We start from the raw sequence: 14,297 nt of genomic DNA on the forward strand, positions 1-14,297 counted from the left end.
CTCTACGGAGTAGGCTCCACAGATCTTGTCTTGCTTGCACCTCCTTGACACTGAACTCTTGGTCCTAACAACTAGTCCTCCCACCAGAGCAAACAGCACGGTTGTCCCTTGTGTCCAGCTCAGGGACCTTGCCACTGCTACGGCAGATCTCTGGCCTTTCCATCAACACGCCCTCGATCCCATCACCGAAATCCAGCCAAAGTTGTCTCCCACTGCTGCCGCCTGGACCTGAGTCATCTCTCTCCGTGAGCACCGTCCACACCTAGACACTCTGAGAGCAGAAACGCCACCCAGGCCTCACTGAGCCTTCAGTCCCCTTCAGTTTCGTCCTTCTCACCCTCCAGAGCATCAGCTGCACACGGGCAGGAGTGCCATGTGCACAGGGCACCTCATCCACAGCTAAAGCCCACCTGCTGCCGAGTAGCAGTTTTCTGGAAATTCTCAGAGTTAGCTCTAAGGGGGAAACAGTCCTGGCTACAGCCTGACAGGAGTCCCAGAGGGCAGTTAGAACTGAATTCTGGCCCTGCACATCTTGCGCCTGGCACTGAGGGTAGAAGGCATCTCACCTCCCTTTTCCACCGTGCCAGCCACTCGTCCCGTTTCCGTTTGCTGATGTAGTAGGGGTCCCCTGCCTGGAAGGTGAGTCTTGGCATGGGCCGCTGACGGAGGCTGGACTCCCAGCCCAAGCCACCCCGCAGTCTGCCCCGGGAGCCCTAGGACAGAAGACAGACAAGCATTAAGGTAGGCACCGGTACCCCTGCAGGGTTTGCCCCTCCTGGAGGGGAAACTGAGCGGGGATCACTCATCCCAAACAGAATATAGAACATCTGGCTCCTGGCCAGAGGGGTCAACCCCAGAATACTGAGGAGGATTCCAAGTTGGTAGAGACACATGAACGAGGCAGTGAGGGGAAGTGCTTGGTCTCCTGAGGGGGGGATGAGCTGGCTGCCTGGCTAGGGGACTTCCAACCTCCACCCCCACTTCCTCTCCTCACAAAGGGACACCAAAGAAGGGGCAGGGACCCACCCTCGGGCCCCCTCACACACACTCGCCACAGTCCGTCAGAGAGGTGGCTTTCTTCTAGAATCAGGATCCACAGAGCCCCTGGGGGTGAGGAAAACACTTGCCTCCATTTTCATGGACTCGATGTTGGTCTGCTTCTGTTCTTTGCCTGTGGAAAAGGAAAACAAGGGGGCTGTCCACCGAGTCACCAGGGTGGCTCGGAGCAGCCGCAGGGCTTCCTAGCATGTGCCTATTCATGTGTCATCCATGCCGGCCGCCGTGTGCCAGGCTGGCTCCAAGGACCCAGAACAATGGAGCAGAGACAGGTCCTGCCCAGGTTCCAGGACCAAGAACATAGGAGTAAGAGAAAAGTCAGGGGCACGGTTCCTGGCCCACAGACCCTGGTCTCAAGTACACAAAAGGGGTTTCGAAGCAGCCCCCATCTATCTGCTGCTGGCCTCCAGCCCTTCTCCAAAGCAAGGAGGGGTGGGGGTGGGGGGGTGAGGGGCAGAGCAGGGGTTGGGCTGAAGAAGCCAGACTGTTCACATCTTCCTGAGAGGTAGGAAAAGGTGCCCAGACACGGACAATGGGCCAGCTAGACTAGACCCCAGTGACACAGTGAGTCTCTCCTCACTATAAACAGTTCTAAATAGCACGGCCCTATTATTAACGTGTAAACGGTACCCCCTTCCTGGCCTATTCTCAGGTCACCAGGATCAGTCTGGATTCTAACTGCCTCAGTACCCTAACCACCCCTAGCCTCTGCTGTTTCCTCACCAATAATGCGACATTTATGCTCTAAAGATTGGTGAGATTGGTGTGAGCAATGAGTTCATGGAGCAGGGCTTAGCATACAGTAGGTGCTCAATACGTGTCAGCATAACACACACACACCACCACCCAGGGGCTCCTTCCCTGGAGCACACATTTCTCTGTTCTGGCTTTTCTCAAAGTTCCGGACTGGGCACTGATTCCAGATCCAGGGAGGGACATCGGGGCTGGGAGCAGCAGTCCCCACAGCGCCATCTTTAGGAAGGACTCTGGGCTTCTCTAGGCCGGGCATGAGGGCAGCTACAATCTTCCTTTCGACTTCTGCCTGCCGGCCTGGCTCCTCTTGCAACCAGCCCCGCTGCACCCAGCTATATGGCTTTTCCTAGCAAGAGAGGAGAATTCAGCCACCTTTCATCTGGGTGCCGCCTGAATGCCTTTTTCTGAAGTTGAGAAAATACAGGGCTTGGCCCCAGAGCAGGAAGGTCACTAAGGTAGACTCATGTAGCATGGTGTGTAAGGGGAGTGGGGTACGGAGACAAAGAGCCCCAAACGGAAAAAACAGCCCCCGCTGCATCGCCAAGCTCAGGAGCGGAAACCACCCGCAGCATTTAGGGCTCTGAATTTTTAGCCTGGACGTTTCCCTCCTGTTACCAGACACGACCTGGAGCTCCTCTCTGCACCTGCCCAGAGCACCCCGACAGGCAGCCACGTGTGCCTGGCTCCCATCTACGGGGGTGGGAGGGAGGCAGAGCCCCTGCGGGACACCCCGTGGGCTGTGGACTCCGTGGGAGGCAGGCGTGTCGCTGGGCCTCGTAGAGACGGTGCGGTGCGTGGGAGGAACATGGTGGCTGTCACCCGTGGGTGGGGGGTGCGCCCTCCCAGCACAGGGTACGTGGTTGGCCTTTTAAGGCACGTCTCACCCTTCACGTTTCCGGCTCTTCCTCCACGTCCTCTCTCCCACCGCAATCTGCTCCCCACTTTCCACGGGGCTCCCCCTCAGGCCTGCCCTGGGCCTCCCACCTCTGGGGCTGGCTCCTCCCTCAGACCTCGATGCTCTCGGCCCAGGACCCAGGTTGCCAGGAGGGGGCGCCGGCCCTGGATCGCCTTCCATGCTCCTGCTGAGGCTGCTGCAGCCATGCAGCAAGCAGCTAAGGGTGGTGAGCGAGGCCCTCAAGCTGGTCCACACTATTGGACTGTCTACTGGACCTAGAAGTTTCCTGAATAACCCCCTCCCCAACACACACACACCCAGTGGCTCTTGATTACGTTTACCAGGAGTGATTTGTTTATTAGAATACAAGAAAATCTGGGCTGAAAATAAGCTATGGTTGTTTACTGAATGCTTTACACGAGGAAACTGAGCAGGTGAGCAGAGCTGTAATCCGATTTCAGGGCTCCTGACTCCCAAGTGCACCACCACCGCCATTCCTGTTTCCTTTGTCAGTGCTCCAGCCCCCAAGGTCTCCCGAATGGAAACTTCCTGAAACAGTTTCCAACTGGCTCCTTTCTGGAATTTTCTTCCCGACAGATTGCGCATGCCCACGTGAGTGATCATTCTCTCAGGCGCACGCGCACTAACACACACACACACACACACACACACACAGGCACTCAAGCACACACGCATGCATACACACACACTCTCTTCCTCTGCTGCCTGGCCAGCAGACTGGCTATCATAGAATGTTGGGCGGTCACTGGCTCTCTGAGGGTTCCTTCTGCAGCCGTCTGCACTGGCACAGACCCAGGGTCCCAGAGCCAGGTGGCTGAGTGCCTTCCAGAGTGACCCTGGAGAATAGGAACATGACTCCAAGACACCTCAGGTCCTGGGGACAGGGGAGGTCAGGAGCTTCTAGTGCTATCCAGCACGGAGCAACCCGAGTTCTCTTTATAATGAGATAATACCCCGGTGACAGGGCAGATGGCAGATTTTTTTTTTTATGTTTGACATCTTGACTTGAGTCAATAGCTTTAGGTTTTGTTTTTTTTTTAATTTTTTATAATTTATTTAACTTTATTTTATGTGCACTGGCGTGAAGGTCTCAGATCCCCTGGAACTGGAGTTATAGATAGGTGTGAGCTGCCGTGTGGGTGCTGGGAATTGAACCCGGCTCTTCCGGAAGAGCAGTCAGTGCTTCTTACTGCTGAGCCATCTCTCTAGCCCGAGATGCCAGATTTATTATAAGCACCATTACTGTCCCATATCTGTCCCCATGCTTGGTCTGAGCAGAGCAGCTTTCTGCCAACCCTCCCCCACTCCTCTGCCACCAGGCTTCAGGCATCCCAGTCTGGCCTCCGGAGCCTTAAGTAGCTGAGGATGGCCTTGAACTTCTGGTCCTTTTGCTTGCAGCTACCACGTTCTGAGACTTCACGTGTATACCTGGCATCCTTACTTTCTTCCTCACGTGACACAAGGCTGAAGTCAGACAGCATGAGGATCTGTAAGGTGGAGCTAAAAAGTCTGCATCTTGGCTCCCCATGTACTACAGACACGGCCAGCATGGACCACTCAGAGGTGAGGGAACAGCACATTATAGTAGAGGCAGGCATGTTGGGTTTCCAGGAAGGATACATGGAACTCAACTGTGAGACATCTGATTACACTGTGTAAAGACATGTCCCTGTGGTTGGCTTAATGAAAGGCTAAACGGCCAATAGCTAGACTGGAGGTATAGCAGGCACTCTGGACAGAGGGCAAGACAGGACAGGTAAAAGCCACGAGTCACGTGACAGCACGTAGATGAACAGAGATGGGTTAATTTAAGTACAAGAGCTAGTGGGACAAGCCTAAGCTACAGGCCGAGCTTTCATAATTAATAATAAGTGCCTACGTCATTTTTTGTGAGCTGGTGGCCTCCAAAAATTTCCAACTACAACTCTCAGAAAAAAGCCTTGGAAGGCGGGGCCCTATGGCCGAGCTGCTTCCTTCCTCATGGAGCAGGACCAGCAACATAAGGCCGGAGCCTCCCCACTGCACACCTCTCTCGGGTAGCTAGGGTCACTCTGGAGTGAATGCCCCCAAGGTCAAATGGAGGTTGAGTGTCTGTCTGCCTATCACGCTCAGACTCTAAGTTCCCAACCCGGTTTATCAACTGCTGGATGTTTCTTTACCTCTCAGACCCAGCATTTGCCCATCTCCCTCCACCTCTGTGGAGACTGCTTCCTCCCAGCCCTCAGCAGCCCCCTAATTCCTCACCCCACTTTGGAACCCTTGGGGGAATCTACATGGAAAGTCATCTTTCCAATCACAACCTGTTAAGTCAGCCCTGAGAAGGCAGCTAGGAAAGCCTGTTTGGCCACCCACCACCCACTCCCTGCCACATCCTTCCCCCTGGTGGATTCTGTGGGGTGTCCATGCCCCCTGTTCTCACCTTGGAGCCATTCTGTTCTCACTGTCTTCTTACCCCAGCCCCCCAGCTCCAGCACATCCCTCCATTGTGACAGAATAGTGGGGACCAGCTTAGGTCCTGTGTCCTCGTTCCTCACAACATTGTCCTCCCTTACCCCAGGGGCACTGTCCTCTGTGCACAACAGCAAACGTTTGCTTTGTTGTTATTTTGTTTTGTTTCTGAGAGAGGAGGCTTGCCTAAAAGTTGATGGGCAGAGAATGCCCTTGATCTCCTGACTTTCCATCCGTTTCCCACATCCTGAGATTTGGACACCATGACAGTTAATGCAGCGCTGGTGGTTAAACCCAGGGCTACATACCTAGCCCTAATGAAACATCCGAAAGGGCAGAGTCTGTAGCCAGCTGTGATGTCCTTGAGGACAAGAGCCAGGTTTCTGCTCAGGATGGTTTCCACAGCCTGGCACAGGACCCGGTACACACCTAACATGTTCAATGATCACTCATTGGCTGGCTGAGTGCTTAAGAACTAGAATGCAGACAGGGAAACACTTGAACAAACCCTCAAGGTCAAAGAGCAGCTTTGGAGCTCTGGCTCCATCCTGGGCCGGTCTCTGGGCACCTGCCTTGGTGTGATCCCAGCATTCCAAAGGTGAGTCACAGAAACACAGCATCTGGCTAGGAAGGGCACTGAGCTCTCTTGTATGCCTGTAATTGTGAACTGCAAGGAAGTATCTTTCCTCCTCCTCCTCCTCCTCCTCCTCCTCCTCCTCCTCCTCCTCCTCCTCCTCCTCCTCCCTCTCAAGTTCTCCCAACACTCCTCTGAGACCCGAATAGCTAGAGAGCCACAGTACAGAGTGCCAGGGCAAAAGTTTACCAATCCTGGCTAGAGGGTTAGCTTGGCTGGTACAATGCTCACCCAGCATGTATGAAGTTCAATCCCCTGGCTCCAATCCCCAGAACTACACAAAAACAGGCATGGGCAGCCAAGAAGGCTCAGCAGATAAAGGTGCTTGTGGCCAAATCTAAGTCTGAGTTTGATCCCCATTCTAAGGATGTACATGCTGGAGAGAACAGAATCAAGTTGTCCTCTGACCCCCATATATATATATGCTATGGCATGCTCAAGTGCCCCATCACACACACACACACACACACACACACACACACACACACACACACACACACACACAGAGTCTAAGTTAGTAAGTAAATAAGCAAACCGGGCATGGGGTGGATGGTTGTATGATGGAAGAAGTAGGCTCAAGGGCCCGGCAGTGATGGCCCAGGTGTTTAACCCCCGCACTCAGGAAGCAGAGGCGGTAATATTTGAGTTTGAGGCCAGCCTGGTCTACACAGTGCGTTTCAGGGCTAGGACAGCAACAGTGAAGAAGGATGGGCCAGAGGCCAGGTGTGGAGGCACGACAAGCCCTTTCTAAGATGTACTTTCTTCCTAGACTTAGGATGGGACTAGACATGCCTCCTGAACGAGATCAGCTGCAAGAGTACATGGGGGACAAATGCGGAGTGCCGCAGGGCCTGCTTCGCACGTGGTGGAACATCACAAATATTTGCTGAATTATGAATGGAAGATATTTCAAAATAAGTTTGGAAACCTCTTTTCTGGAAATGGTCCCTCTTCTGCGTAAATATTAGGTTTGGATTCGTGCAAAATGAGTAATGCCAATTAATCAATTTACTCATTCCATCATACACACTTGGAAGGAGGACTTTCTGAAATTAAAATGCACATATGCAAAACAACCTGGCAGGGCCCGGGAGGATCACATGTGGTAATGGAGGAGGAGGAGGCGCGATGCAAACTGTGAGGCCCGGGACAAATGCTAGCTGTCCTCATTACTCACTTGTTTACAGCTTGCTTGGCCCTGAAATCTCTGGCTTAACCTGAAAGAAAAAAGTGGGCAACTTTCCAAACTTCCAGGGCTAGGCCACAAAGTCCCCAGATAGAGAGGTCTGCGCCGGGCAGTGCACAGTCTCCTTCAGCCCCTCCCCTCAGGGTCCATGGTCACAATCTACATGGTGGAAGTTTACCATGGAGTCAACCCACAGTGTGCCAGGCAGGATCTCTGCAGAGGGACAGGCAGACACCGCACCTGTGTTCCTCAAGAGTCTAGGTCATGTGTAAGAGCAAGCTGGCCAGCTGGCAGTGGAGGGAAACTGAGGCACACAACCAGCACAGAAAGAGGGGGGTCACTTATTACCCGAGTTTAGCATCCCTTGGCATTACGCAAACCCACTGTTGCCTGTTACCAGAGCCAACTTTTTTTCCCGTGAGGAGCCAAAACTCCAGATTTTCATGTGGAATTTCTGGATTTTTAAAAAAATACTGGCAACTAATGTTTTTTAACTGTTTAGCACACTAGGTAGGCCAAGTAAACATGTACACAGGCTGTATTCATCCAGTGGCTTCTAGACCATTGCCTTGGCAAGCAGATGGTCAGCTCCCACCTTTACCCATCCTGACACCTGCCACAGGCCCAAGTCTGTGACTCCTAGGGGCTCAGAGGGCCCAGAAGAGGTTGCCTTCAGCTGGGACTCACCCTCTTCAGCAGAGGCTCCCCGGCCCTCCTTGGTTGTGCAGCAGCCATTTTCCACAGCTCGGGAGGATTCTGGTGGGGTCTCAGTTCCCTCTCCTTCAGCGGGGGCCCCACCCTTCTGCCCTGCAGCTGGGCTCCCCTCCTCAGGTTGGGGTTCACTCCGCTTTTCCAAGTCTCCATTGGGTAACAGATCTGAGGAACCAGAGTCCTGGGCCATCGGCTGAGACTTGCTGGTCACGGCAGAGTCCTTGGGTGTGTCACTACTCTCCACCTGGAAGGATGAAAACAGACAAACGTAAGGACTAGACCCTTGAGCCACAGGCCCTCCGAGTTTCTAATGAAAGTTGTGTGTACTGTGCCTTCGCGCGTGTCTCCACGCAAGCAGATGTAGTCACAGGTTTGCTGTCAACATCAGAGGACTAAGGGAACTGTGGAAATCAAGCAGGTGGGCCTGGTACCACCACCCCAGGGATACCCCTGCACCCCAACTCACTAAGACTCCTCCGGCTTCCCACTTCTAAGCCAATGATCCTGCAGCTGGGGATAAGCCCCGTTGGTAGCACGCTTGCCTAGCACGCAGGAAGCCCTGGACTCAGCACCCAGACTCAGCACGAAGACATGGTGGTGCACACCGGTAATCCCAGCACTCAGCAGGTAACGGCAGGGGATCAGGAGTTTACAGCCATCCCCAGCTACATTCTGAGTCTGAGAGCAGCCAGGGCTACACGAGACTCTGCCTTAAAACTAAAAGCTGGTGAGATGGCCCCATAAGGAAGGTGCTTGCTATACAAGCCTGGTTACCTGAGTTCAATCCCCACAGTAGAGAGAGCCCATTCTGCAAAGTTGTCCTCTGACCTACACACACATACACACACACACACACACACAGTGTGTGAGCCCATACACAAATGAACAAAATAAATAAAACATAACAAGAAACAAAAATTTTCCTCATGCTCCATCACTGAAACTGGACCCTTCCTCAGGAAATTCCAATGCCACCAGATCAATTCCAGAGGCCCCAAGGCTGGCCTGACGTCAGTGCTCATAGCTTTCCTCCTACTCTCTCACGGGGGCAGGGGCAGGGGTGTCAAAGAAGTCCTCCTTAAGAAGCATTCTCTGGATCTGAGCTAGAATCACCGCTCTCTGTCCCCAAATCAGACCCCAATAGGTTGTCAGACCCCGGATCACCAAGGCCCCAAGCAGTCTCCAGCCTGGACAGCAAATGCCCTGGGCATAGGCTCCTCCATGCCTGCTGGGAAAGACACTGGCTGCTTCATCCCCTGGGGCCTGAGGTCAGAACCCACTAAGGCTCCAACCGGCAGAAATCTAATCAAGATTCATTCAGGCTGTCCTCACATGTCCCTGTAAGTGTGTGTGTGTGTGTGTGTGTGTGTGTGTGTGTGTGTGTGTGTGTGTGTGTGTGATCTGTTCTTGCTCATCAGAGACAAGTGATCAGAACATCCTGGCAGACTGGAGGTGTTTGGCTCACTCTGGGTTCCTGCCTTAGGCAGACACTCTGCTACCTTTGCAGGCACTAAGGTGTGCTCAGCAACCCTGCAGTCAGAAAATGCTCAGGGCTAGGACGTGTAGACCAGGGGCAGAATTGGCTCAGCAAGCCCTGGGTAAGACATGAGCCAAGCATGGTTTGCATATGCCAGGAAGCCTGGCACCGGCATCTTGAAGGCAGAGACTAAAGGATTAGGATTTCGAGCTCACCCTTAGCTATATAGTGAGTTTGAGACCAACCTAGCTACAGGAGACTCTGGGCTTCCCTCCCCTCCTATTAGGTAAGGTGACTACACTTAATCAACGGATACTTCTCCTGAGTCTTTGTTGTTCTTTGCTTCGCATGGTCCAAGCTGGCCTTGAACTCAATATATAGTAAGGACGATCCTGAACTCCTGATTCTCCTGTCTTTGCCTCCTGTGTAGTGTGCTGGCACACATGTATCACCTTGCCTGGATTTTTTTTCTATTAGAAAAGTAATGGGGGGCTGGAGAGATGGCTCAGCAGCTAAGGGCACTGACTGCTCTTCCAGGAACTGTCTGTAACTCCAAGATCTGACAGCCTCACACAGATAAAACACCAATGCACATAAATAATTTTTTTTAAAAAGTAGTGGCACAGAGGCACAGGCATGCAGATTTCTTGAGTTCTAGGCCAGTCAGCACAACATAGTGTAAGAGTCAACAAAACAAAATAAACAGAAATTTAACTAGCAATAATTTCTTTTTTGCATGACAGGGTCACATTTATTCTAGGCTGGCCTCAAAGAATTGAACCCAAGTCCTTGTACTTCTAGACAGGTGCTGTACCCACTAAGCTAAAATCCCAGCCCCATAAAAATTTGAATTGCACAACCACAATGTTAAAAAGTACTGCAACATGGCTCAGCAGATAAGGCCCTTGCTGCCAGGCCTGATGGCCTGGGTTTGATGGCCACCAGATGGACAGAGAGCACCAGACTGCAAGTTGTCCTGGCCTCCACATTAGTCATCTCTCTCCCCATCTCACACACACAACCAAATAAATAAATGTAAACAAATTTTTGTTTGTTTTGTTTTTTGAGGCAGGGTTTCTCTGTGGCTTTGGATCCTGTCTTGGAAATAGCTCTTGTAGACCAAGCTGGTTTCAAACTCACAGAGATCCACCTGCTTCTGCCTCCCGAGTGCTGGGATTAAAGGCGTGCGCCACCACCACCTGGCAATAAACAAAATTTTTTAAAGAAAATAATTTTTTAAGGTTAAAACTCCAGTCTGGCAGTGGTGGCACACACCTTTAATCCAGCACTTGAGAGGCAGAGGCAGAGGCAGAGGCAGAGGCAGGCAGATCTCTGTGAGTTTGAGGCCAGCCCGGTCTACAAATCTCAATAGCCAGGGCCATTATACAGAGAAACCCTGTCTCAAACAAACAAAATGATAAAACTAAACAAACAAAAAGTTAAAACTCTGCATCAACACCCCAAGTTATTTTGTCTACGAAAATCATTATTAGCAGCTTCATAAGTATGCTTTTCAGTCCCCACCCCCACCCTCCAAAGAGGGTCTCACCATGAAGCTCTCGTGTCTTTGCCTCATGGGTGCTAGGATTAGTGTTGGGGGACCCTGCTCGGCCTTTTTAGACTTTCTGTTTCATTCACAGGCTGGAGAGATGGCTCAGTGGCTAACGGCTCTTGCAGAGGACCTAGGTTCAATTGCTAACAACCACATGGCGGCTGACAACTGTAACTCCAGTCCCAGGGGGGCCAGTCTCTCTTCTGGCATTCACAAGCACCAGCCATGTACATGGTGATCATACATACAGTCAGATAAACACTCATACATCACATAATTTTTAAAGAGCTTTATTCATTTATTATGCATACAGTGTTCTGTCTGCACGTATCCCTGCAGGCCAGAAGAGGGCACCAGATCTTATTATGGATGGTTGTGAGCCATCATGAGGTTGCTGGGAATTGAACTCAGGGCCTCTGGAAGACCAGCCAGGGCTCTTAACCTCTGAGCCATCTCTCCAGCCCAATAAAAATAATTTTTAAAAATGAAATAAAACAAGGTTTCATATAGCCTAGACTGGCTTCAAACAAGCTATGTGTGTGAGGCTGGCCTTGAAGTCCTGGACCTGCTGCTTTTGCATTCCAAGTTCTGGGATTAAAGGCATGTGCCAAAGGGCTGGACTTCCTTTTTAGACGTTCGCAGTCACATGTAAGTTACGAATTTATCCACATATTCACACACACAATGAGATCCAAGATCGTGTTTTATCATGCTCCGCATAATGTTCTACAGCTCACCTCTCCCCTGATAAGCACAGTGGCATCTCTCCACACCCGTGCATATGGCCCTGACTCCTGCTTGGCGGATGCTCTGTGACTCATGCCAGCCGTCTGTACTGAGGCTGCTCTGCTTCCTGCTGTAGTGAGTCCCGTTACTTCCAGTTCTCTATGGCCAAGCGTATCTGCAGGGCAGTCCCAGGAGGACAGGCTGGGCTAAGTGTAGAGACAAATGCCAACCCCCTTTAAAAAAGTCTCTCGCACCAGCACAGAGCCTGAGAGGCTCACACTGCTGGCCCTGACCTCACAGCCTCCAGTTCCGGTCTACGATGGGAACTGTGGGCCCACTGCTCCCTGGTCAGGAATGCAGAGAGGTGGCAAACAAGGACCAAACAAGGCCTTGGGGAAGAACGGCGAACCCAGTGTGCCACCTCCCGAGGAGCCCAGCAGCTGGCCTGGTTGCTTTCCCAGTCTATGCTGCTTCCGCTGGGAAACAGAAAGCGGCGAGGAGCTGCATTACTGCATGCCTCTGCAGCTGGGGCTCTAGAAGGCTGCAGCATGGAACAGGAAGTGCCTGGTGGGAAGACGGCCTCCGCCGGCCTTGCAGGCTGCTGGGCAGCTATGTGAAGGACAGAGGAGCCGGCAAACATGACCGCCACTTACTTTAACCCCCACCCCAGGGCTAAGACAGCAACGTGCGCCTCCCTTGTGTCTGTCACCCTGCAAGGCTGTGTCACGCATGAGAGACGGACATGCCTCGGTGCTCGCTGCCCTGGTCGACACTTTCCAGGAACCAGAGGTACCAACAACAGCAAGGCCAACATGCACTACAACGGGGTAGGCACAGGTCACACTTGGACAGAGCCTGTCTCTCACGACTGCTCTCTCTTTTGGTCACCTGCTGCCCGACAGAGCTGTGTGACATCATCCCATAGAGGCTTGCTTCCTGCCTGGGGACCACATGACCTCCTCACCCAAGGACTCACTTCCTGTTGCTGCCAGCTCCACAGCCTAGGGAGCCAGGGGTGCTAGCTCTGAGATTCTAGCTCCTAGCCAGGGGTTCTCTGCCTAGCCACACAGTCTTTCAATCACTCACTGCATAGGTGCTTGTCCACTAGCCTTGCCACGAGGACCCCCCCCCCCCCGCTGCAGTAGCATCAGATACACCCAGAAGTGGGAGTCATACATGGGTGGATAAAGGGATGGGACCCTACCACACGGCTGTAAGCCTAGGTAGGATCAGCTCGGTGGCTGAAGGGCCTACCCCGTCTCACTGATCCACACCCCTCCCACTCCCTTTTAGTGCCTAAGATTAAACCCAGAGCCTTCCTTGCACGTATTTGGCAAATGCTGCCAATGAGCTATTTCTCTAGCCCTACTACCACCCCCAAGCTCTCTTCCTAACCATGCCACCCTCCACCACCTGACTCTTTGGTTCCTATTTGTTTTGTTTTTTGTGACTGCTCTTACCTAGTCCAGGCTAGTTTGGAACTCCTGATCCTCACCTCCCTGCCACCTGCCCTTCTGAATGCAAGTGTGCACTTCCATGCCCAGTGTATACAATGCTGGGGGTGGGACCTAGGGCTTCGGCATGCTAGGCAATCACTCTAACCACTGGCGACATCCCCAGGCCACCACACTTCTTTTCCTTTTGTGGTCCTGATAAGTGATAAGTAAGTCACTGACCTGGGTTCAAGGGATCTCATGGCTCCTACACCACAGCAAACCCCGGCTTCTCCTTACCCTCCAGCACCTGAGGCTAAGCACAGCCCCTCCCAAGAGCTCTTGGGACCTGGGTAACTGGGCAGAGGAAATCCACCCTCGGAAACTACCCAGGGAAAGGAATCAGGCCTGCAGTCAGCTGGCAGAAGTAGTTTTCCAGTTTGGGGGGAGGAGCTAGGAACTCACTAAAAGGGTCATTTCAAGCAGCCAGACCGGCTAGTCTAGCCTGAGCTCCCTCCCCTCCCCTGTCCCTATGCTCCTGGACTCTTGAGACACAGGGACTGGGTTGAGTCAGTTGGACACAGAGCAGGACCCCAACAGTGTTCCGTAAGTATTCCCAATTGCTTCATTATGGCAAAGACTAGGTTAAGAGGGCAAATACGCAGCTCAAAGCCCAGAGGGAGCTTTGGGTCCCCGCTGCCAGGTCAGACGCAAGTGTCATGCCAGCTGCTTCTGTTTGCTTTAGTTCTGACAGTGCTTCTGAAGGAGACAGAACATCCCTGAGACAGACATCCCACTGGTCACTGCTGGCCATCCTAGGAGGCACTGACCACAGCTTCAATGACAGCATCAGAAAGACAAAAGCAGTATGGAGTACCCCTTCCTCTGGAGAACTGGGATTGTGGGGACACTGGAAACTGTCACACTAAGATCCCAGATTTCAGTCAAACTCAGTCCCTTTGCCACTGTCTGCCTCCTCCACCCGGCATGCCCCATTCCGGGACTGTAAGCCCTGCCCACAGCCTATGCCCCCAGCCCTCGTCATGTGGACAGTTGCGGGGCCCAACCTCGCCCCGAGGACCGGTAGAGTTCACTGTGGCATTCACTTCTAGAAGTTCTCAGAGTTTGCTGGCCTTTGTCCTCCAGCCACACAAGACCCTATCTGATCTCAAGACAACTTTCCCCTGCTTCCTTGTTACCCAGAACCCCCCTCAGCCTCTGCTTCATACAGCACACTCAGCAGAGTTCATCTGTGGTTCCTAGCTAGGGAACGATTACTGCTGCCCCTCAGGACATTTGGCAATATGGTTGGAGATCATTTTGGTGTCTTATGTCACATGCTGGCAGCTAGCAGATACAGGCCAAGGATGCTGCTACACACCCTACCACCAACCACGTCTGGCCT

General features: G+C 52.6%; 1 protein-coding gene and 1 long non-coding RNA gene across 2 annotated transcripts in view; one reads left to right on the forward strand and one right to left on the reverse strand.

Annotated features, from left to right (window-relative positions):
* Window positions 1–14,297, reverse strand: part of Dnmt3a (DNA methyltransferase 3 alpha) — a 91,452-nt gene that overhangs the window by 37,811 nt on the left and 39,344 nt on the right. Inside the window, exons 5-7 of the mRNA XM_040731028.1 lie at window positions 7,681–7,948; window positions 1,128–1,171; window positions 567–713 (exon numbers count right to left, since the gene is read on the reverse strand). Coding sequence (XP_040586962.1) covers window positions 567–713; window positions 1,128–1,171; window positions 7,681–7,948 — 459 coding nt within the window. The remainder of the gene's footprint in view (window positions 1–566; window positions 714–1,127; window positions 1,172–7,680; window positions 7,949–14,297) is intronic.
* LOC110342625 lies at window positions 5,286–6,793 on the forward strand. The gene is made up of 2 exons (XR_005870822.1): window positions 5,286–5,771; window positions 6,577–6,793. It is a non-coding gene; the product is annotated as an uncharacterized LOC110342625 (long non-coding RNA).

Source organism: Mesocricetus auratus, unplaced genomic scaffold (genome assembly GCF_017639785.1).
Source record: "Mesocricetus auratus isolate SY011 unplaced genomic scaffold, BCM_Maur_2.0 Super-Scaffold_100024, whole genome shotgun sequence".
NCBI classification, from domain to species: domain Eukaryota; kingdom Metazoa; phylum Chordata; class Mammalia; order Rodentia; family Cricetidae; genus Mesocricetus; species Mesocricetus auratus.